This window comes from Panthera onca, chromosome B2, assembly GCF_046562875.1.
Source record: "Panthera onca isolate mPanOnc1 chromosome B2, mPanOnc1 haplotype 2, whole genome shotgun sequence".
Taxonomy (NCBI): Eukaryota; Metazoa; Chordata; class Mammalia; order Carnivora; family Felidae; genus Panthera; species Panthera onca.
Genome location: NC_138343.1, coordinates 97,981,396 through 98,000,953, shown reverse-complemented (window position 1 = coordinate 98,000,953; position 19,558 = coordinate 97,981,396). Strand labels below are relative to the sequence as shown.

Here is a 19,558-nt window from a genome sequence, read left to right as displayed (position 1 = left end):
CAGAATCTGAAGCAGGCTCCAGGCTCGGAGCTGTCAGCACAGAGCCCAACGTGGGGCTCGAACTCACAAACCGCGAGATCATGACCTGAGCCAAGTCGGAAGTTTAACCGACTGAGCCACCCAGGCGCCCCTGTATAGTTGTATTTTTAAAGTAAAAAGTCTATATAAAAATCTCAAAAACAACTTTTTTTTTGAGAGAGAGAGAGAGAGAGAGAATGTGCACTAGTGTGCATGAGCAGCTGAAAAGCAAAGGGAGAGAGAGAGAATCTTAAGCAGGCCCCACCCTGGGGCTTGATGTCATGACCCTGAGATCATGACATGGGCCAAAATCAAGAGTTGGATGCTTAACTGACTGAGCCACCCAGGCATCCCTCAAAAACAACTTTTAAGTACACCACCACCACTAGCTAGCTCCCTATTTTAAGTATCTCCTTTTATCTTATACTGCTGAAAAATGAGCATGTCCCTTCAACCCCTCTATATTCAGCTAATACCCAATAAAAATGGCTAGGCTGCCAATGACCCATACAAGTACAGTTAACTCAAGATTCCAGGAACTGCTATTTCCAGAATTAGAATATTCACAATACCTGCTGTTTTAAACACTCACTTTCTAGTTTCACAGTTTCATCGAAGTTGAGACCTGTCTTGGCTAGACAGTTCCAATTTCATTTTTTTCAATTTCTGATTAAATAAAAAACAAACAAACCTGTTTTTCACTTAAGTGAACAAAATCCACGATATCCTACCGAGTCTCTGCTAGGCAGAGCGCAGCTGCAGGGTTGCCATGGCAACTCTTGTACACTGGCCACAGATTGCCCTTGTCCAAGAAGGAAATCATTTGCTCCACCCCTGAGGAGTCAAAGGCTCTGGTAAGCTGCAGTCTGTGAGCAGGACACATTTCTAGTTCAGTAGCTGTGACGGAGCAACAAGAGACAATTCTTTAGTGTTTCTCCATAATGTCACCCAACAACCAAAACAGATTCCAAATCAAGTTGCCATGTGTGATTATGTATTTCTACACCATGGTAAGATTATATTCTTTACCCACTCTCACTAGAAACCTGAGCTAGGGAATAAGCCAGAACAATTTCCTCTCAGACACAGAAAAGAAGAAGAAAAAAAAAACCCAAGTAATTAGAATATTCCCACTTTTACAAAGAATACGTTTTGGCTCTCGCTTTCAGGCTTTAACACATGCAAACTCAGGTTGTCTGACAATTTTTGGTGGGGCAGGGCAGTCAGATTTAACATTTATTGAGTTTTTACTCAATGCCAACCCTCTGCTGGGTGGTTTCTATGACACGTTACTTCCATTTATTCCTCACAACAACGCTGTGAGTTAGGTAGCAATACAATCCCTACTTTACAAATAAGAAATGGAGGCCCTGAAAAGTTATTTGATTGTTCAAACTACTAAATGGTGGAGTCACAATTTGAACCCAAGTCTTCTAATTCTGAAATCTTATGGTTTTTCTTCTATGCTACATTGATTTTCCAAGAAAATTCTCAATTCTTAACTAAAATATTCAAGTGTTCCTAGAATGACTTTGTTTTTGTTTTACCAATACAGTTTCACAAGTGATGACTTCACTACTGACAATCTAAGTGTAGTCAGCCACTTTCCTAAGTGCATGGAAAACAAAGACACAGAAAGAGACAGGGCTGCATTACGGCCCTGGTGAGTTTTTTGCTAAGTTTAAACTACAGCACTCACATTCTCAAGGAGGAAAGGCAAAGTTGAAAAGTAGGTAAGGTGATGAAAATGAATTTAGATGAAGAACTCTGTGGAACGTCTCTGGGGCTGAAGAAGCTGCAGAGGGAGAGGGAATAAGAGTGGGTGAAGGACACATGCAGTATTTAAACCAGAGACAACCTTTCATCTCCATCATTAGTCACTTTCAAGGATAATTTCAAGTATCCATCTGCCCATTTTCAGTCATTTTTGCACTTCAGGTTTGGAAAGTTCTTCTAACTTAGCACCTCTGCTCTCAGTGAGAATGAATCAGTTTTCTTCTTCCCTCACCAGAGATCTACAATTACCACCTTCCCCCCGCCCCCGCCACACACACACACTTTTAGGGAATTTCTTAGGAGGACTGTCTTTAACATAATTGCTTTTCCTAGCTCCCCAAGATCTTGACCTGAAAATTCTTTCATACCTATAGCTTGATCATTCCCCCAGCTGTAGATAAATGTACCATCAATTCTGACCCTTTGGAATCACCATCTCTTAAACTGCTACCCTAGCTTCTGAGTTTCTCCCTTCTATTATGCCTTTTCTGTCAGTCTTCTATTTCTACTTCAGCTGATGACTTCAGTTCTCTAGTTGGCCCAAAGGATTTCAGTGAAAAAAACAAAAAAGTTCAAGAGTCATAATAGTTTCCATAGGTTTCTGGAAAGATAGGTCAACAAGTGTAAATTTATTATAAAGCATACATATACAAAGACATTGCTTATGACATCACTGACTTAAAAATATATAAAAAAAAGATATTTCTCTGAATTGTTACTGGATAAGGTAATAAAACATCCAATTTCATTTTCCTGTACTTTCCTATAAAAGTGGGTCCTGGAAATTTACATTCTCAATTTATACTGATGAATATTATACATAATGCAAAGACTAAAACTCATCAAAAGTTTTAGTGATAAAGGAATAAGATAAATAGATCACTGGTGTTAAAAAGCAGCACTGGATTTGTAAAAGAGAATAGTAATTGCAGAAAACGGCTTCTGCAGTTAAGTTATTGACATCTAAAAATTAAGTAACCATGAGTTCCTATTTATAATTGTCACATAAAAACTTGGGCTAAAGGCTTCTTTACAGGGCTCTTCCATTTACAAAAAAGAAAAACATTTCATAGCTCATAAAATAAGATAGGGAAGAAGCACCAGGAAAGGTAAAAGACGTTTCCTTACTCTGTTCATTTTATATTGGTTCTTAAGGTTATAAGCCTACTAAATAAAAAAGTGGAATGGTACTTGTATCTCAACTTTCACTTAATTTTGAATACCATCAATCCAGTATAATTTCTTAGATTTAGCTTAAGAGGTCTGCAAAATGAGCAATGTGTCTAAAACATGGTGAGATTAGGTATTTCAGTCAGAGAAACAAAAACGCAGTCATTTATTATTTGGGACTCTTAGGAGGTTGTTACGCATTAATTTAAAAATATTACAACTTGACACTTTATAAGGACTAGAAACATAATTCAAAATTTCATAAGGTATATTAAATTAAAACCACTTTAGACAATTCAAGATCTCATTGACAAGAGTTCATGTAAGGTGATAGTTTTACTATTGTGTTATTACTGTTCCCACATGATATCATCTCTTCGCAATTTCATTTGAAGATTATGGACTCGTACTGGATGAAAGTTGCTGTTCTTCTGAAGAGAGTTAGTTAGCAAACATTTTCTGGGGCTATTTTTTATGTTCTTTGATCCTTTAGGGCTGCTATCTTCTCGCTGAATACCTGAAGCTTCACTCATCTTTGAGTTTTGAATTTTTTGCTGCAGTTTACGGACCTGGAGAGAAAAAAATCTAACATTTTAGTAAAAAAAGATATAAAAAATATACCCTAAAATGGATTGGATTGACGGTTTAAAGGTTACATGAAATTTTTAAAAAGTTCATTAGGTCTTTACTGAATACCTATCATATGCCTAACACTATGCCAGTTAGGTAGAAATATAATGAATAAAACAAACCTTGCTCTCAAAAAGCTTATAGCTTTTATTAGTGAAAGAAAAGCATATATGTGACAAGTAGAGAATAATTCAGGCTGGGATAACTCTGAGTGGGACAAAAGGTGTTTATTTGAGAAGGCCAAAGTAGGACAAGATCAATGTGGACTGAGAAGATCAGTGAAAAGCTGCAAGGAAGATTTATAAGGGATATGAAACGAGTAAAAACTGGAGAACAGAGACAAGAGAAAAAGACCTTTCAGGAATGAGCACTGAATTTATAGAGTTGAATGTACATATACATATTTTACTTGAAAGTATTCCTGAATTTAAAGTATTACTGAATGCCAGTTAAAAGATGTCTCATTGGGTGGTATCTGGTAACAGTTGATGGAATTAAATGAAACAAAACCTATCAACTAGCCAAAACCTATTTCTGCCAAACCCAGTCCATTACTTAGTCTATTTCACTTATGCATGGGCCTAATTTGTAGATCTGATCCAGATATTGGCTAAGAACCTAGTATGTGTCCAAGGCCATTTAAATTTCAGAAATTAAATTTATCATGATAAAATGCTTGAAAATTTATACTGCTATAGCTATTATGGAGTAGAAATAATATTTTTCAAAATTTAATTTATGTATGTTAAAAATATGACTATTTTTGTATTCCCTTCAAATTTCTCCTATGCAATTCTAAGAAAGTGTATGTTTTATAATCTTCACCCTAACACAATCATACAAAAAAATTTACTTACTATAGCTTTAAAAGCCAGTAAAATGAAGATATTTGCTTTAAAAGTTTCATTTCCTCTTTTTCTCTTTATTGGTCATAGAAGAATAAAGGCAGTAAAATTCTGAATCCTTTATCACTTTCCTATAAAAGCGGGGAAGGCTGAGTTGTGAGGTTAATATATCACCAACTTATATGAATGCTGACTATTCTATATAGGCAGATAGCTACATGATGTGATTTGAGGGTTCCTGGAAAGACTTCTACCTTCTGCTCCAGCAGGGTAATAGTGCTAATAATCCAACCTATGGAGTCACTGTCTTGGGATAAAATATTATCATATTCCATGATTCTTCTGTTGAAATATTAAAATTGCTATGCCATTCTTAGTTATTAAGCATTTGCATGCAAGGACAGAGTCCCCCTTACCACCACACTATAGCTAGTTAAGCATAGGTCCCCAGGGAATGGAACACAGCCTAACTTGTTCTGGGAAAGTACAAACAATGGTTTTAGCATTAGAGTACTGCTTGCGGAGCCAGGTTATGTACGGGTACTGAAACAGAGACCTGTCAACATAAGAGTCTTCATTAAAGCATTAGGGGCAGGAAAAATAAAGGGCAAGAATGTTAAAAGGGTAACCAGGAGGGCTGCAAAGCAAACTTAGCCTCCCTCAAAATTTTCCCAAGGTCATTTCTGAATACATAACTAAACATTCTTGTTCCCCTTACTTTACAATTATCTTGGAGAGTTATGTAGGAAGCCATGTTATTCCAATGGGACAGATGGCTCTATAATAGGCCTAATTTCTATCTGTCATCTTTTCACTAAACCACATATACAGACCTCAAATTTGAAAGATCATGCAGAGATATAACATTGACTCCAAATATGTTATCTTTTTATTAAAATCTTTAACTAAAGCCTTCTTACATTATCTTGATGCTTCATCAGTTTGGAAATTTGTTCTCCTTTAATTTCCATTTTCTTGACTAAATGCTCTAGTTCACATTCTATGTCTTCACAGACTGAATGACTTTCAGTCTCCTTCATTTGATTTAGTAGTTCTTCGTGCTCCCTATGAAAGAATAGCAAATATCAAGTACTATTATGGTTTATATGTTATATGTCTTTGGTATAATTAAACAATATTCTGTTCAATCATAAATTTTTGCCAGTTAAATATTAATCTTCAAAGACAGTCTCTTTATGTAGGGTTATCTAATTAAATCTACAGTAAATATAAAAGGCTCTTGTGATTTGAGATTAGATAAATTTAGAAATATCCTAGACTTAGGGTCTTAAAGAACCTTAGAATAAAGTCCAAATTTTTGATACTCATAGCTAAATGTAATAAAACATTCTGATGTCCTTAGCTAAAAGTATTAAAGGATTCTCTTTAGTTCCAACTTTGGAATTCTTAATATAGGGTGTTTAGGAAGAATTACAGCTATAAAAGTATTTGCCTGAGAAACCCCTAGATTTGGTGATTGCCTACTACTGTCAAGAGAACTAGCTATATCTTCTACAGAGGTCTTATTTCAACTAGCTGGCTACCCAAATCTCGTATTGTCTGGGATTTTTGTTGAATATATATTTAAACTTGGGGCTTAAAATATGTATCCTATACAGAATCTTGTTTACTATGGATGCTTCAAAACTTATAATGCAGACCAGACAGAGTTTAAAACAAGAAACTGCTTTCCTACTTGTCTAATGAAATGCCACTTAATTAAAAAGATTATAAAAAGCAAAAGGAGAATCTTTCTTATAAAAGCATTTGTGAGTTATAATTTAAGGTCACCTGACCCCATTTGTTAGGACAGTAATAATTGTCTATAAGTTCAGATCTTGGGAACACAGAAACTCCTTAGATTGGAAAAGCAGTAATTATACACAGTTGAAAATTTAAATACTATCAGTAAATACAATGAAAAATCAGTGGCAACTCTGCAGATGAAAGTAAGTCCCAATCTAAGTGAGGCCTTTAAGAATTTATAAGTGGCAGGGGTGCCTGGGTGGCTCAGTCAGTTAAGCGTCTGACTTCAGCTCAGGTCAGGATCTCATGGTTCATGAGTTCAAGCCCCGTATCAGGCTCTGTGCTGACAGCTCAGGGCCTGGAGTCTGCTTTGGATTCTGTGTATCCCTCTCTCTCTGCCCCTCTGTGCTCTGTCTCTCTCTCTCAAAAATAAACATTAAAACAATTTTTTTTAAGTTTAAAAAAAGGTAAAGAATTCATAAGTGGCATTGTTCTTAAGACTGAGAAGAAAAAAGATGCCTACATATCTTGCTACTTCTTCTGATAAAGAATAAAAATACTTACATACTCATTTGGTCCAGTTCACCTTGCATTGCCATCAAAAGTTCAGACAAATTGTCACAAATAGAAAGGGAATTTTTTGAGTCAAAAGGTTCAGCTTTACACTGGGCACTTGTTCTAGTAGGCTTGTAGAGACATCTAAGCTCAGTAACTTCAGTAGGTTTCCGAAGGATATGTGGCCCATAATGTTGCATCATCTGCAGGAGGCTTTGCATACTTCTATTCACAGAATGGCCTGCACTGGCAGACTTTAGGGGAAAAGAAATAGCTGAGAACAATTTTAAATGACTCATGGTATTTAAATAGCACTTACAACAAAACAGGAGTGTGTCAGAACAAGTATCTTCATTTTTTCCTCTCTTACCTTCTCAGCCATAATAGGCAGTGATTCAAACTTGGAATAAATTTGCTGATGTGGTCCTCTCTTTAAACATTTAGTTTTCTAAATATTAACAAAGGAAAAAGAGTAAACAAAAAAAATTTTTTAAGACGTTTATGATATGAAGAAGTTTTGAAACTCAACAGTGAACAATCTGATTAGAAAGAAGCAAAAAATATGGATAGACATTTTGCTGAAAAGGTCATATGTACGGCAAATAAATACATGAAAAGATCTGCAACACATTAGCCATTAGGAAAATGCAAGTTACAATGAAATATCACTACACAGCTAACAGGATGGCCAAAATGGAGAACAGTGACAACAAATGCTGGCAAACATACAGAGAAGCCAGATCACTCATGCATCACTTGTAGGAATACAAAATAATATAGCCACTTTGGAAAATAATTTGGAAATTTCTTGTAAAACTCAACATGTACTTCTCATATGACCTGGCAGTTATACTCTTGGATATTTATCCCAGAAAAATTAAAACCTACATTCACACAAAAACCTATATGCAAATGTTCATAACAGCTTTATTTGTGATAGTCAAAAACTGAAAACGATCCAAATCTCCTTCAACAGGATCCAGCAAATATCAACACATTCTTTTTATTTCTGTGTAGTATTTCATGTTATAGATGTACTACAGCTTAATCACTGATAGCAAAGCAGGATGAGCTGGACCAAATAACTATGTTAAGTATTTTTATTCTTTATCAGAAGTAGCAAGATACGTAGGCATCTTTTTTTTTTTCTCAGTCTTAAGAACAGTGTCACTTATGAATTCTTAAAGGCCTCGCTTAGATTGGGTTTTATTTTCATCTGCAGAGTTGTCACTGATTTTTTATTGTATTTATTGATAGTACTAAATTTTCAACTGTGTATAATTACTACTTTTCCAATCTGAGGAGTTTCTGTGTTCCCAAGATCTGAACTGACAGACAATTATTACTGTCCTTCTAACAAATGGGTTCTGGTGACCTTAGATTATATAAAACTGCTTCCAGGATCTATTGTATTGTTATCATCTGTTGTGTCATTTAGTGCCACTTTTATAAAGTATTGCAGAATACGTTTCTCTGAGTTTAGTACTAGGGGCAGCTTGAGGGAAGCCCTGGCCCCTCCCTCTGTGCCTGTGTCTGGCAGAACCAGTGTGAGACAAAAAGACAATCCTTCCCTGTGCCTAGATAATCAAGAGTTTTGGTCCAGTCTTTGAGCACCCATTGAGAAAGTGAGGGGCCAGACAAAATGCACAAGTTATGGGATTGAAATGGATTAATAAGAGTGATTTGGCCCATGACCCTCTAGCACAGTGTTCTGCAGGTCCAGTTGGGGAAGAAATGTTTCATCAGCAAGCCACAATTATGGGACCTAATGATGGCTCATATTGAGGCAGTGTATTCTTTTTGACAATTCGTTTTCCTATAGACTCTTCCTTGAAACCACCTAAGGTTGCATTTACAAGAAGAATTTATCAATCAATATTTTTCAAATATTACAGGATTGGTAGCATTTGCCTTGATATTCGAAGATCACAGTGATCTTCTGCTTTAATTATTTCTAAATTATCCATTTGTTCCCTGCTATATGATCCAAACCCAGATGACACCCTAGTGCCAGAGACTGCATGGATCTATAAAATAGAAGTACAACAGAGTATCCTGGAAATGGACTCAGAAGTATGCTATGTGATGCTACCTTAAAGTCAGAATAGCCTGCATTATAGCTGGAATAAACTTTAAATTACTGTTCCTTTTTTGATTTTCTTATCTGGCTACTCCCTTATCAGACTTCATCTTTTAAAATGTTATTTTTTGTTTATCTCCCTCCATTCATTTGCATACTCATCTGACAAAGACCAGCTTTGGACAACAACTGCTTTTAGAAACTAAAAAGTAGTTATAAGGGAACAGTTGCCCAAGATTCAGAATTGTTTTTTTTAAAAAGGAGCATGTGTATTATGTGGCCAGTGTCTTTACTCTAACTTGGTTATGAGACTAAAACCATCCTGCACTGCTCTAATACACTGAAGAAATCACCTGAGCGGGAGGGAGGTGGATGCTCGGTTGTCACATCAAAGGAAGCAGCATTATTCAAGTACCCATTCTTTTTTTAAACCTTCTACTGTTAGAGATACTTTATGCTCAAAAATGATGTGACTGGGGGGGCGCCTAGGTTGGTTCTGTTGCTTCAGGGTCCGACTTCAGCTCAGGTCATGATCTTGCAGTGCATGGGTTCAAGCCCAGCGTAGGGCTCTGTGCTGACAGCTGGGAGCCTGGAATCTGTTTCAGATTCTGTGTCTCTTTCTCTCTCTCTCTGCCCCTCTCCCACTTGCACTCTGCCTCTCTCTCTCTCAAAAATAAATAAACATTAAAAAAAACTGATGTGACTGGAGAAATGGTATTAATTTATGGCATCAGCAGAACAGAAAATGTGATGTATTTTATGCATGTTAATATAGGAATGACATGCTCTTGTTCTATAGAGAATGGAAACTGGAAGCCAAATACCCTTTGTATTCCAAAATGGGGTCTCAAACATTTTTAAATTTTCATTTAAATTGTTAGGAGACTTGGAGCTATTTGTTAATCTATCTTCCAATACACCATTTAATACAGCATTAAATAAATGATACAAGCTGTCAATGGATGAGTAATCAACTAATAGCTCTGCTAGTAACTGATTTATTTTTCTTCAATAAAGTTGTACATACTGAAAAAAAAAAAAGAGTTTAGAACTAGAAAAATGTCTGTCTCTCTGGAAAAACTGGAATGCTCATTGTTATTTCACAAAGACAGATATACTGACCGTTACATGCTCCTTTTTGCTTTGATTGTCGAGCAAGCTTGGAACTAGGTTTTGTGCTCAACTATGGATACTTTCTTTAACCTAGGTTTTATAGAATATTCTATCCTCAAACCTAAAACCATCATCACTCAACTTATGTTTTAATCCACATTTCATAGCATTATTGCATGCCTTTTATTATAAATTTCTTCAAATTCTTTTTGGAAATAGATAGATATAAATATTAGAAGAGTAAAGAAATAGACATTAGCAAATAAGAATAAAGTATCTGCCTACCTTTGAAGATTTCTTCTTCTCCTTGGAGCATTTTTTATTTGATACTGAAGACATTAAAATTCTACTGATTTCAAGTCCAGTTTGAAGCTACAATATTAAAGAACAAGCTTTATAAAACTGATTTTTAATAAGCTCTTCAAAGACATTATAATGAGAAATCAAGTCTCAGTTTATAAAGACAAAAATGCTTTCTGAGGAAGAAAACTCCAAATACTATTTTTTGTATGTGAAAGCTACTAAGTCTATTGATAATTACAACCATTTTCTGTTTATGAGAGAATGCATTACTTAATACACGTATACCAATCAACTGAAAATCTATATCAGGAATTCTTTTGTAGATATATGTCAAAATTTCAACACTACAAGACCTCTCTTGGCAGTGCATCCAAGTATATAAATATACTGGCTGACTTACTAAGAATTTCATTAGTATAGCAAAAAGAGACAAAACTAACAAGCAATGAAGCAGAAATTATAGGCTTCAGACAATGAAAAATAAGTATAATAAATAATCTGTGGTTTATTTTGATAAATAATATAATGCTCTATTTACTTCTGATGCTTTGTCCTGAAATAGCTTACGCTGATGTTCTTCTTCCTTAAGTTTTTCTTCTAAATGTTTAATCTTGCCCTGCAAAAGAACAAAAAAAACTGGGATTGTTATATAAAACCTAGAGTCAAATATCCTTTGTTCTTTTTCCAAATAGAGTCTTTGGAGTCTTAATTCTTAATAGTTCAGCAAATTAAACAGAAAGAAAGAAAAATAAAGGGCAAAAGATGCTAAGATTTTTCCTGGCTTCCTTCCTATGCTTCTTTATCTGCTATTACATATAAGAGGAACAAAGGGAAAGCAAAGAATGTACATGCAAAGACATTAACTTCCAGCAACAAAATTGTAATGATGAAACTTCTGAGGTCTAGAGGGTCAAACAATTATAGCTTGGGTCTCAGTGTTTCATTCAAAACATAGACAAATCACAATAAATTTCTACTGTGTGCATATTATAAGGGTGCAGTTGTTGGCAGAGGGAATTCATAGGAAGACATATAATAAATATAATATATAGAATATATCATAATAAAAAGCTTTTGTCCAGTGAAGGAAACAATCAACAAAACTAAAAGGCAACCTATAGAATGGGATAAAATATTTGCCAGTGACATATCTGATAAAGGGTTAGTATTCAAAATATACAAAGAACTTATAAAACTCAACACCACAAAAATGAATAATCCAAGTAAAGGGGTAGAAGACATGAATAGACATTCTTCCAAAGGAGATATCCAGATGACCAAAGACACATGAAAAGATGCTCAACATCACTTATCATCAGGGAAATGCAAATCAAAACTACAATGAGATATCACCTCATACCTGTCAGAATGGCTAACATCAACAACACAAGAAACAACAGGTGTTGGTGAGAATGTGGAGAAAGGGGAACCCTCTCGCACTGTTGGTGGGAATGCAAACTGGTGCGACCACTCTGGAAAACAGTATGGAGTTTCCTCAAAAAGTTAAAAATAGGGGTGCCTGGGTGGCTCAGTCGGTTAAGCGTCCGACTTTGGCTCAGGTCATGATCTCACAGTGCATGGGTTTGAGCCACAAGTAGGGCTCTGTGTTGACTGCTCAGAGCCTGGAGCCTGCTTTGGATTCTGTGTCTCTCTCACTCTCTGCCTCTCCCCTGCTCGCATTTTCTCACTTTCTCTCTCAAAAATAAACATTAAAAAATTAAAAAAAAAAAAGTTAAAAATTGAACTACCCAGAAATTGCATTATTAGGTATCTAACCAAAGAATACAAAAATATTAATTCAAAGGGACACGTGCACCCCTATGTTTATAGCAGCATTACTATAACAGCCAAATTATGGAAACAGCCCAAGGGTTCACGACTGATGCATGGATAAAGAAGATGTGGCATGTGTATATACACAAACACACACACACACACACACACACACACACACACACACACACACACACAGGAATATTACTCAACCATAAAAAAGAATGAAATCTTGCCATTCGCAATGATGTGGATGGAGCTAGAGAGTATAATGCTAAGTGAAAAAAGAGAAGGACAAATACCGTATGATTTCACTCATATGTGGAATTAAAGGAATAAAACGGGTGCCTGGGTGGCTCAGTTGGGTAAGCGTCCAACTCTTGATTTCGGCTTAGGTCATGATATTATGGTTTGTGAGATGAACCCCGCGTCAGGCTCTGCATTGACAGTGTGGAACCTGCTTGAGATTCTCTCTCTCTGCCCCACCCCTGCTCTCTCTCTTTCAAAATAAATAAACATTTTTAAAAAATAAATAAATAAAACAAATGAACAACAAAAAAAAAGAGAGATAAAGTAAAAAGTAGGCTCTTGGGGAGCCTGGGTGGCTCAGTCGGTTGAGCGCCTGACTCTTGATTTTGGCTCAGGTTGTGATACCAGGGTTGTGGGATCGAGCCCCATAATAAGCTCCGAGCTGAGCATGGAGCCTGCTTAAGATTCTCTCTCTTTCTCTTTGACCCCCTCCCCTGCTAGCACTCTCTCTCTCTCTAAAAAAATAAAAAAAACAAATAAAAAAAAAAAAAGACTCTTAACTATAGAGAACAAACTGATGGTTAGCGGAAGGGAGATGGGGGGAGGGATGGAGGTGATGGAGATTAAGGAATACATTTGTTGTGATGAGTACCAGCTGATGTATGGAACTGCAGAATCACTATATTGCATACCTGAAACTAATATTACACTGTATGTTAACTAACTGAAGTTTAAATAAAACCTTAAAAAAAAAAGAAAACAATTTTGTGACAATGTATGGTGAGGGATATTAATTAGACTTATTGTGGTCATCATTAGGTTGTACACCTGAAACTAATATAATGTTTTTTTCAGTTATAACTAAATTTTTAAAATATGAAAAAAGCATAAGATATGTTCCTTGTTATTTAACAGTTTACACTGTATGTAAAGAAATAAAAGTAATATGCATGAAACAATTAAACAACAAAACAATGAATATAATTTGACTCAGATTATATACACACTCATATATATATATATGTATTTTATATATAATATACATATGTATTTCATCTTATATCCATGCTATGGTTCAGAGTGTGAAGACAGTACTATTTCAAAGGGAGAGCTTCCTGAGAATTGGAGAACTCAAGCAGGACCTGAAGAAGGTCTTATGAAATGAAGAAAATTTGGGTGGAGAAAGGAGAGGGCATTTCAGGATGGGATATAGGATAGACTTGACTGTAAGTGGTGAAAGTCAATCTTTTCAATATCCTTTAGGCAAATTATCTGACTAATGAAAATGTTCTGCCATTTCAGAAGAAGCCCAAATTACAATTTTACATCAAAAGGCAAGCTCATTCATGCCATGACAGAATGCATTAACTTTTTATCTCCACAGGCAGAAAATCATATCTGGATTACTAAGAGCTGTTAAAGAAGTTTTATAAATCAGATTTACTGTATATTCACACATAAGGCCAATAATGCTTAATACTAAAGATTTATTCCTGGCATCATCACTTCAAAGAAACAAATGGAAGCTTACCTCAGCAGTTTTCTGAGTTGCTGTAAGTTTAAAACATTCTTTTTCTAAGACATCAAGCTTTTCAAGTTTTGCTTGCAGCTTCATATGATCTTGCTCTTTTTCCCTTTGAAGCTGGGCCTGGAAAGGATAAAAACAAAACCTGAATTTGGCAAGTAATGCCAATGGCTCAAGAATAATACAACTTCTGAGAATTAAAGCACAATAAATCTGTCATAAGAAACATGTATATACATGTACATAGGTGCTTATGAGTAAAAAACAGAAAAATAAAAATACTTTTAAAAAACAAACATAATATTAAAAAATGAGCTATATTAGCATCAATGAAACAAACTCTTCTATGTATGTTAATATGACATTTATACTAAGGAAAACATCATCAGTGAAACATGTATTAAATAAACTGTTATTTGTAGGGTGACCAAACCTACACATTGATATATCTTTTAATTTTAACACAGAAAATCAGCTATCAGAGAAATAAAGTATATAGAGAAACTGGAGAAAAGGAAAGTTATACATATATTTTCACATCTATACATTGTTTTGTAATGGTTATTTATTATCACACTAATGAAAGGTACTAATAATAGGGGCAACTGTGAGGAGGCAGGGGGTATATGAGAACTTTCTATACTGGCTGCTCAATTTTCTATAAACTTAACACTGCTCTAAAGAACAAAGAATATTAAAAAACAAAAAACTGAAACAAGCAATAAACAGTCTCAGTGACCTGTGGTCTAATATTCAACTGGCATTACAGAGGGAGAGAAGGGAGAAGAATTATTCAGGCAAAAATAATTATTTGAAGTTATGATAATGGCTAAAAATTTACCATTTTTTAAAATGTTTATTTTTGAGAGAGAAAGAGACAGAGTGTGAGATGGGGGGGGGGGGGGGCAGAGAGAGAGGGAGACACAGAATCTGAAGCAGGGTCCAGGCTCTGAGCTGTCAGCACAGAGCCTGACGCAGGGCTGGAACTCACAGACTGTGAGATCGTGACCTGAGCCAAAGTTGGATGCTTAACCAACTGAGCCACCCAGGAGCCCCCAAAATTTTCCAAATTTGATGAAAAATATTACTGGACAGATCCAAGAATAATAATAACAAATTAAAAAACCCAAGAAGAGTAAGTACAAAGAAAACCATATTTGGGCACATCATCATCAAATTACTAAAAACCAGTGATAAAGGGAAAACCTTAGAAGCAGTCTGAGAAGTGATGATTCATTATGCACAGAGGAATGAAGATAAAAATTCTCATTAGAAACTATGAAATTCAGAAGACAATTGAGATCACATTTTAATGTGCTGAGAGAACAAAAGCTGCCAACTAGAATTTTATATCCAGTGAAAATATCCTTCACCAATAATAGTGAAGGAAGGACTTGTCCAGAAAAATATATGCTAAGAGAATTCTCAGCATACTTTTAAAGGATGTACTTTGGACTGAAGGAAATGACACCAGACATAAGATCATATCTACACAAAGAAAGAAAAACATTGGAAATGGTAAAAATGTGAATAGATACGTATTCCATCTTATTTCTTTAAATTTTCTTTAAAGGACAACCTTTTAAAGCAAAAATAATAATGATGTAGCGTGAGTTTTATAACACATACAGAAATAAAATTATGAAAACTGTAGCACAAAGGGGACAAGTGGAAGCACACTGTAGTAAGGATTGTACATCATATTGAAATGTTTTAATACTAATTTTTGGCTAACTGGTTTAGTTAAAAACACATATTTTAACTTGTACAACAGCTACTACAAAGAGGAGAGAAGTATCAGGAGGAAGAGAAGTCAATAAAATTTAAAAAGAAATCACTAGAGAAGTTAGAAAATATTTTTTAGCTGAATGACAAGAAAAACACAAAACATCTGGGGTGCCTGGGTGGCTCAGCTGGTTGAGTGATCTACTCGTGATTTCGGCTCAGGTCATGATCCGAGGGTTGAGGGATCAAGCCCTGCATTGGGCTCCGCTCTGAGCCTGCCTAAGATTCTCTCTCTCTCTCTCTCTCTCTCTCTCTCTCTCTCTCTCTCTCTCTCTCCACCCACCCTTCCTCCCCTTTCTCTGTCTTGCTCTCTCTCTAAAATTAACAAAACAAAACAAAACAAAACATCAAACTCTGTGGGAGGCAAGTAAAGCGGTTAAGAGTGAACTCAGTAGCTTTCATCATAAAACGGCAACATTTAAGAGAAAGAATAAAAGTTTTAAAATCAATAAGGAAGGAAATAATAAAATGGAAATCAATTATGTAGGAAATAACAAAAAAACTATAAATAAAAAGCTATTTTAGTTATAAATAAAAGTTTAAATAAAAGTTTAGTATAAATAAAAGTTATAAATAAAAAGTTTGCAACAGATATAGGGGAAGGGAAGGAAAAGGAAAAAGAAGATAAAAACAGAGAGGGAGGCAAACCATTAGACTCTTAAATACATAGGACAAACTGAAGGTTGCTGGAGGGGGGTGGGCTAAATGGGTGATGGGCATTAAGGAGGGCACTTGTTGAGATGAGCAGTGGGTGTTATATGTAAGTAATGAATCACTAAATTCTACTCTTGAAATCAATACTACACTGTATGTTAACTAACTGGAATTTAAATTAACAAAAAGGAAAAAAAAGAAATGAAAAAAAGATGCTTTCTCAAAAAAAAATGTTGCTTTTTTGAAAAAAATCAATAAAATTTATAGAAGTGATAGGTAGATGGATAATTTTTAAAAGAGTAAAATTATAAATTAGTAATATCAGAAATGAAAGAAGAGACATCTCTAAAGATACAAAAAGAAACAGAAAATCCAAGTAGCCCTATATCTGGTAAATAAATTGAATTCATAATTTAAAAACTGTCCACAAGAATACTCCAGATCCAGATGGCTTCTACCAAATTTTAATTCTATCAAACACTTAAGGAAGAAATAACACTAGTCTTATACAAGGTCTTTCAGGAAACAGAACAAGAGATCTTTCCAAGTAATTTTACAAGGGCAACAAAACCATGACACCAGAACTAGACAGACATTATGAGAAAATTACAAAGATCCTTCAAAGATACAGTCACAAAAATACTTAGGCAAAAATTTAGCAAACTGAATCAAGCAATGTAGAAAAAGAATAATGTATCAAAATCAGCTGGGGTCCATACCAAGAATGCAACATCGATTAACATTTGAAAATCAAATAATGTAACTTACCATATTAACAGAATAAAGGAGAAAAATCATATGACCCATCTGATGAGATGCAGAAAAAGCACTTAGCAAAATTCAATACTCATTCATGACAAAAACTTTCAGCAAACTAAGAACAGAAGGTAATTTCCACAACTTCATAAGGGAGAGCTACAAATAACCTATAGATAATATCATAATTAACAGTGAAAGACTGGCATCTTTCCCCAAAGATCAGAAACAAAGCAAGGATGACAGTCTTTACTACTTCTACTTAAAAGTGTATTAGCTGTAATAGCCAGTGCAGTAAGGTGAAAAAAGGAAATAAAAGCCATAAAGATTGGAAAAGAAGAAATAAAACTGTTTTTATCCACAGATGATAGGATTATGTATACTGAAAATCCCTAAAAAATTGAAAACTACTGGAACAAACAAATTAGCAAGACTATAGGATGCAAAGTCACACAAATATCAATTTTACTAGCAATAGAAAAATGGGAGGAAATGATACTGTTCATCATAGCATTAAGAAAACATTAAATTCTTAGAGATAAATTTAACAAAAGATGTGTAAGACCTCATTAAAAACTACAAACCACAACAAAGAGAAAGTAAAGACTGAAATAAACGGAGAATTACATCATGCTCATAGACTGAAAGATTAGATATTTTTGAGATGTCAATTTTCCTCCAAATGATCTCAAGATTTAACAAGACCACAGACAAAATCCCAGAAGACTTATTTTTTAGAAAATGCCACACTGGATATAAAATGTTTATACAAGTGCAAAGGATCTATAATAACCACAATAATCTTCAAAAAGAACAAAGTGGGAAGATTTGCATTACTTGATTTCAAGACTTATTTTACAGCTACATGGTATACAGGGTCCCAGAAACAGACTTTATCTATATAGTCAATCAACCATACACAAAGCTGCCAATACAATTCAATGGGAGAAAGGATAGTATTATAACGAATGGTGCTGGAACAACTGGACATCTACATGAAAAGAAATGTAACCTTCAACATTTTCTCTCGGCATACAAAAATTCCAGATGGAGCACACAGAAAAATGCAAACTAATAACTTCTAAAGAAAAATATTTTGGAAAACAGTTTAGAAGTTTCTTATAAAGTTAAACATGCACCTACCTGTGGCATCACAATTTTATTACTAGATATTTACCCAAAATAAATAAAACATACATCCACAAAAGATTTGTACAAGAATATTCATAATAGCTTTATTCATCCTATCCCCAAACAGAAAACAAGCCAGATGTCAATCAAAATAAAAACAAATAGCAATCCCTACCCAAATAACACCAGCATTCTCCACAGAGCTAGAACAAACAATCCTAAAATTTGTATGGAACCAGAAAAGACCCCGAATAGCCAAAGCAATCCTGAAGAAGAAAACCAAAGCCGGAAGCATCACAATCCCAGACTTCAAGATGTATTACAAAGCTGTAATCATCAAGACAGTATGGTGCTGGCACAAAAACAGACGCTCAGATCAATGGAACAGAATAGAGAACCCAGAAATGGACCCACAAACGTATGGCCAACTAATCTCTGACAAAGCAGGAAAGAATATCCAATAGAATAAAGACAGTCTCTTCAGCAAATGGTGCTGGGAAAACTGGATAGCAACATGCAGAAAAATGAACCTGGACCACTTTCTTACACCATACACAAAAATAAGCTTAAAATTAATGATAGATCTAAAAGTAAGACAGGAAGCCATCAAAATCCTCAAGGAGAAAGCAGGCAAAAACCTCTTTGGCCTTGGCCGCAGCAACTTCTTACTCAACACGTCTCCAGAGGCAAGGGAAACAAAAGCAAAAAAGAACTATTGGGATCTCCCTCATCAAAATAAAAAGCTTCTGCACAGCAAAGGAAATAAGCAGCAGAACTAAAAGGCAACTGATGGAATGGGAGAAGATATTTGCAAATGACATATCAGATAAAGGGTGAGTATCCAAAATCTATAAAGAACTTATCAAACTCAACACCCAAAAACCCCCCACAAATAATCCAGTGAAGAAATGGGCAAAAGACATGAATAGACACTTCGCCAAAGAAGACATCCTGATGGCTAACAGACACGTGAAAAAATGCTCAACATCACTCATCACCAGGGAAATATAAATCAAAACCACAATGAGATACCACCTCACACTGGTCAGAATGGCTAACATTAACAACTCAGGCAACAACAGATGTTGGCGAGGATGCAGAGAAAGGAGAATCCTTTTACACTGCTGGTGGGAAAGCAAACTGGTGCAGCCCCTCTGGAAAACAGTATGGAGTTTCCTCAAAAAATTAGAAATGGAACTACCCTACGGCCCAGCAATTGCACTACTAGGTATTTATCCAAGGGATACAGGTGTGCTGTTTTGAAGGGGCACATGCACCCCAATGTTTATAGGAGCACTATTAACAATAGCCAAAGTATGGAAAGAGCCCAAATGCCCATCGATGGATGAATGGATAAAGAAGATGTGGTATACATACACACACAATGGAGTATTACTCGGCAATCAAAAAGAATGAAATCTTGCCATTTGCAACTAAGTGGATGGAACT

The 19,558-nt window shown here is 35.2% G+C and overlaps 2 protein-coding genes and 1 pseudogene across 10 annotated transcripts in view; 1 reads left to right on the top strand and 2 right to left on the bottom strand.

Moving 5' to 3' along the window:
- Positions 1–2,269, bottom strand: part of LOC132667472 (uncharacterized) — a 177,155-nt gene extending 174,886 nt beyond the window's left edge. For 5 of the 6 annotated variants that reach the window (XM_060616336.3, XM_081795770.1, XM_060616338.3 and 2 more), the window contains exons 1-2: positions 1,718–2,269; positions 750–915 (exon numbers count right to left, since the gene is read on the bottom strand). The gene's annotated coding sequence lies outside the window, so the exon portion shown is untranslated. Of the gene's footprint in view, positions 1–749 lie in introns of all 6 variants that reach the window. The other variant, XM_060616334.3, reaches the window with a different exon arrangement.
- Positions 2,270–3,281: 1,012 nt separating this feature from the next.
- Positions 3,282–19,558, bottom strand: part of CEP57L1 (centrosomal protein 57 like 1) — a 75,436-nt gene continuing 59,159 nt past the window's right edge. For all 4 annotated transcript variants that reach the window (XM_060616346.3, XM_078447195.2, XM_060616347.3 and 1 more), the window contains 7 exons: positions 13,790–13,906; positions 10,775–10,852; positions 10,219–10,305; positions 7,111–7,188; positions 6,750–6,994; positions 5,360–5,504; positions 3,282–3,533 (listed from right to left, as the gene is read on the bottom strand). In XM_060616346.3, coding sequence (XP_060472329.1) covers positions 3,315–3,533; positions 5,360–5,504; positions 6,750–6,994; positions 7,111–7,188; positions 10,219–10,305; positions 10,775–10,852; positions 13,790–13,906 — 969 coding nt within the window. In that variant the 3' untranslated portion in view covers positions 3,282–3,314. The remainder of the gene's footprint in view (positions 3,534–5,359; positions 5,505–6,749; positions 6,995–7,110; positions 7,189–10,218; positions 10,306–10,774; positions 10,853–13,789; positions 13,907–19,558) is intronic.
- LOC132667477 (ubiquitin-conjugating enzyme E2 D3 pseudogene) lies at positions 8,032–8,826 on the top strand (annotated as a pseudogene).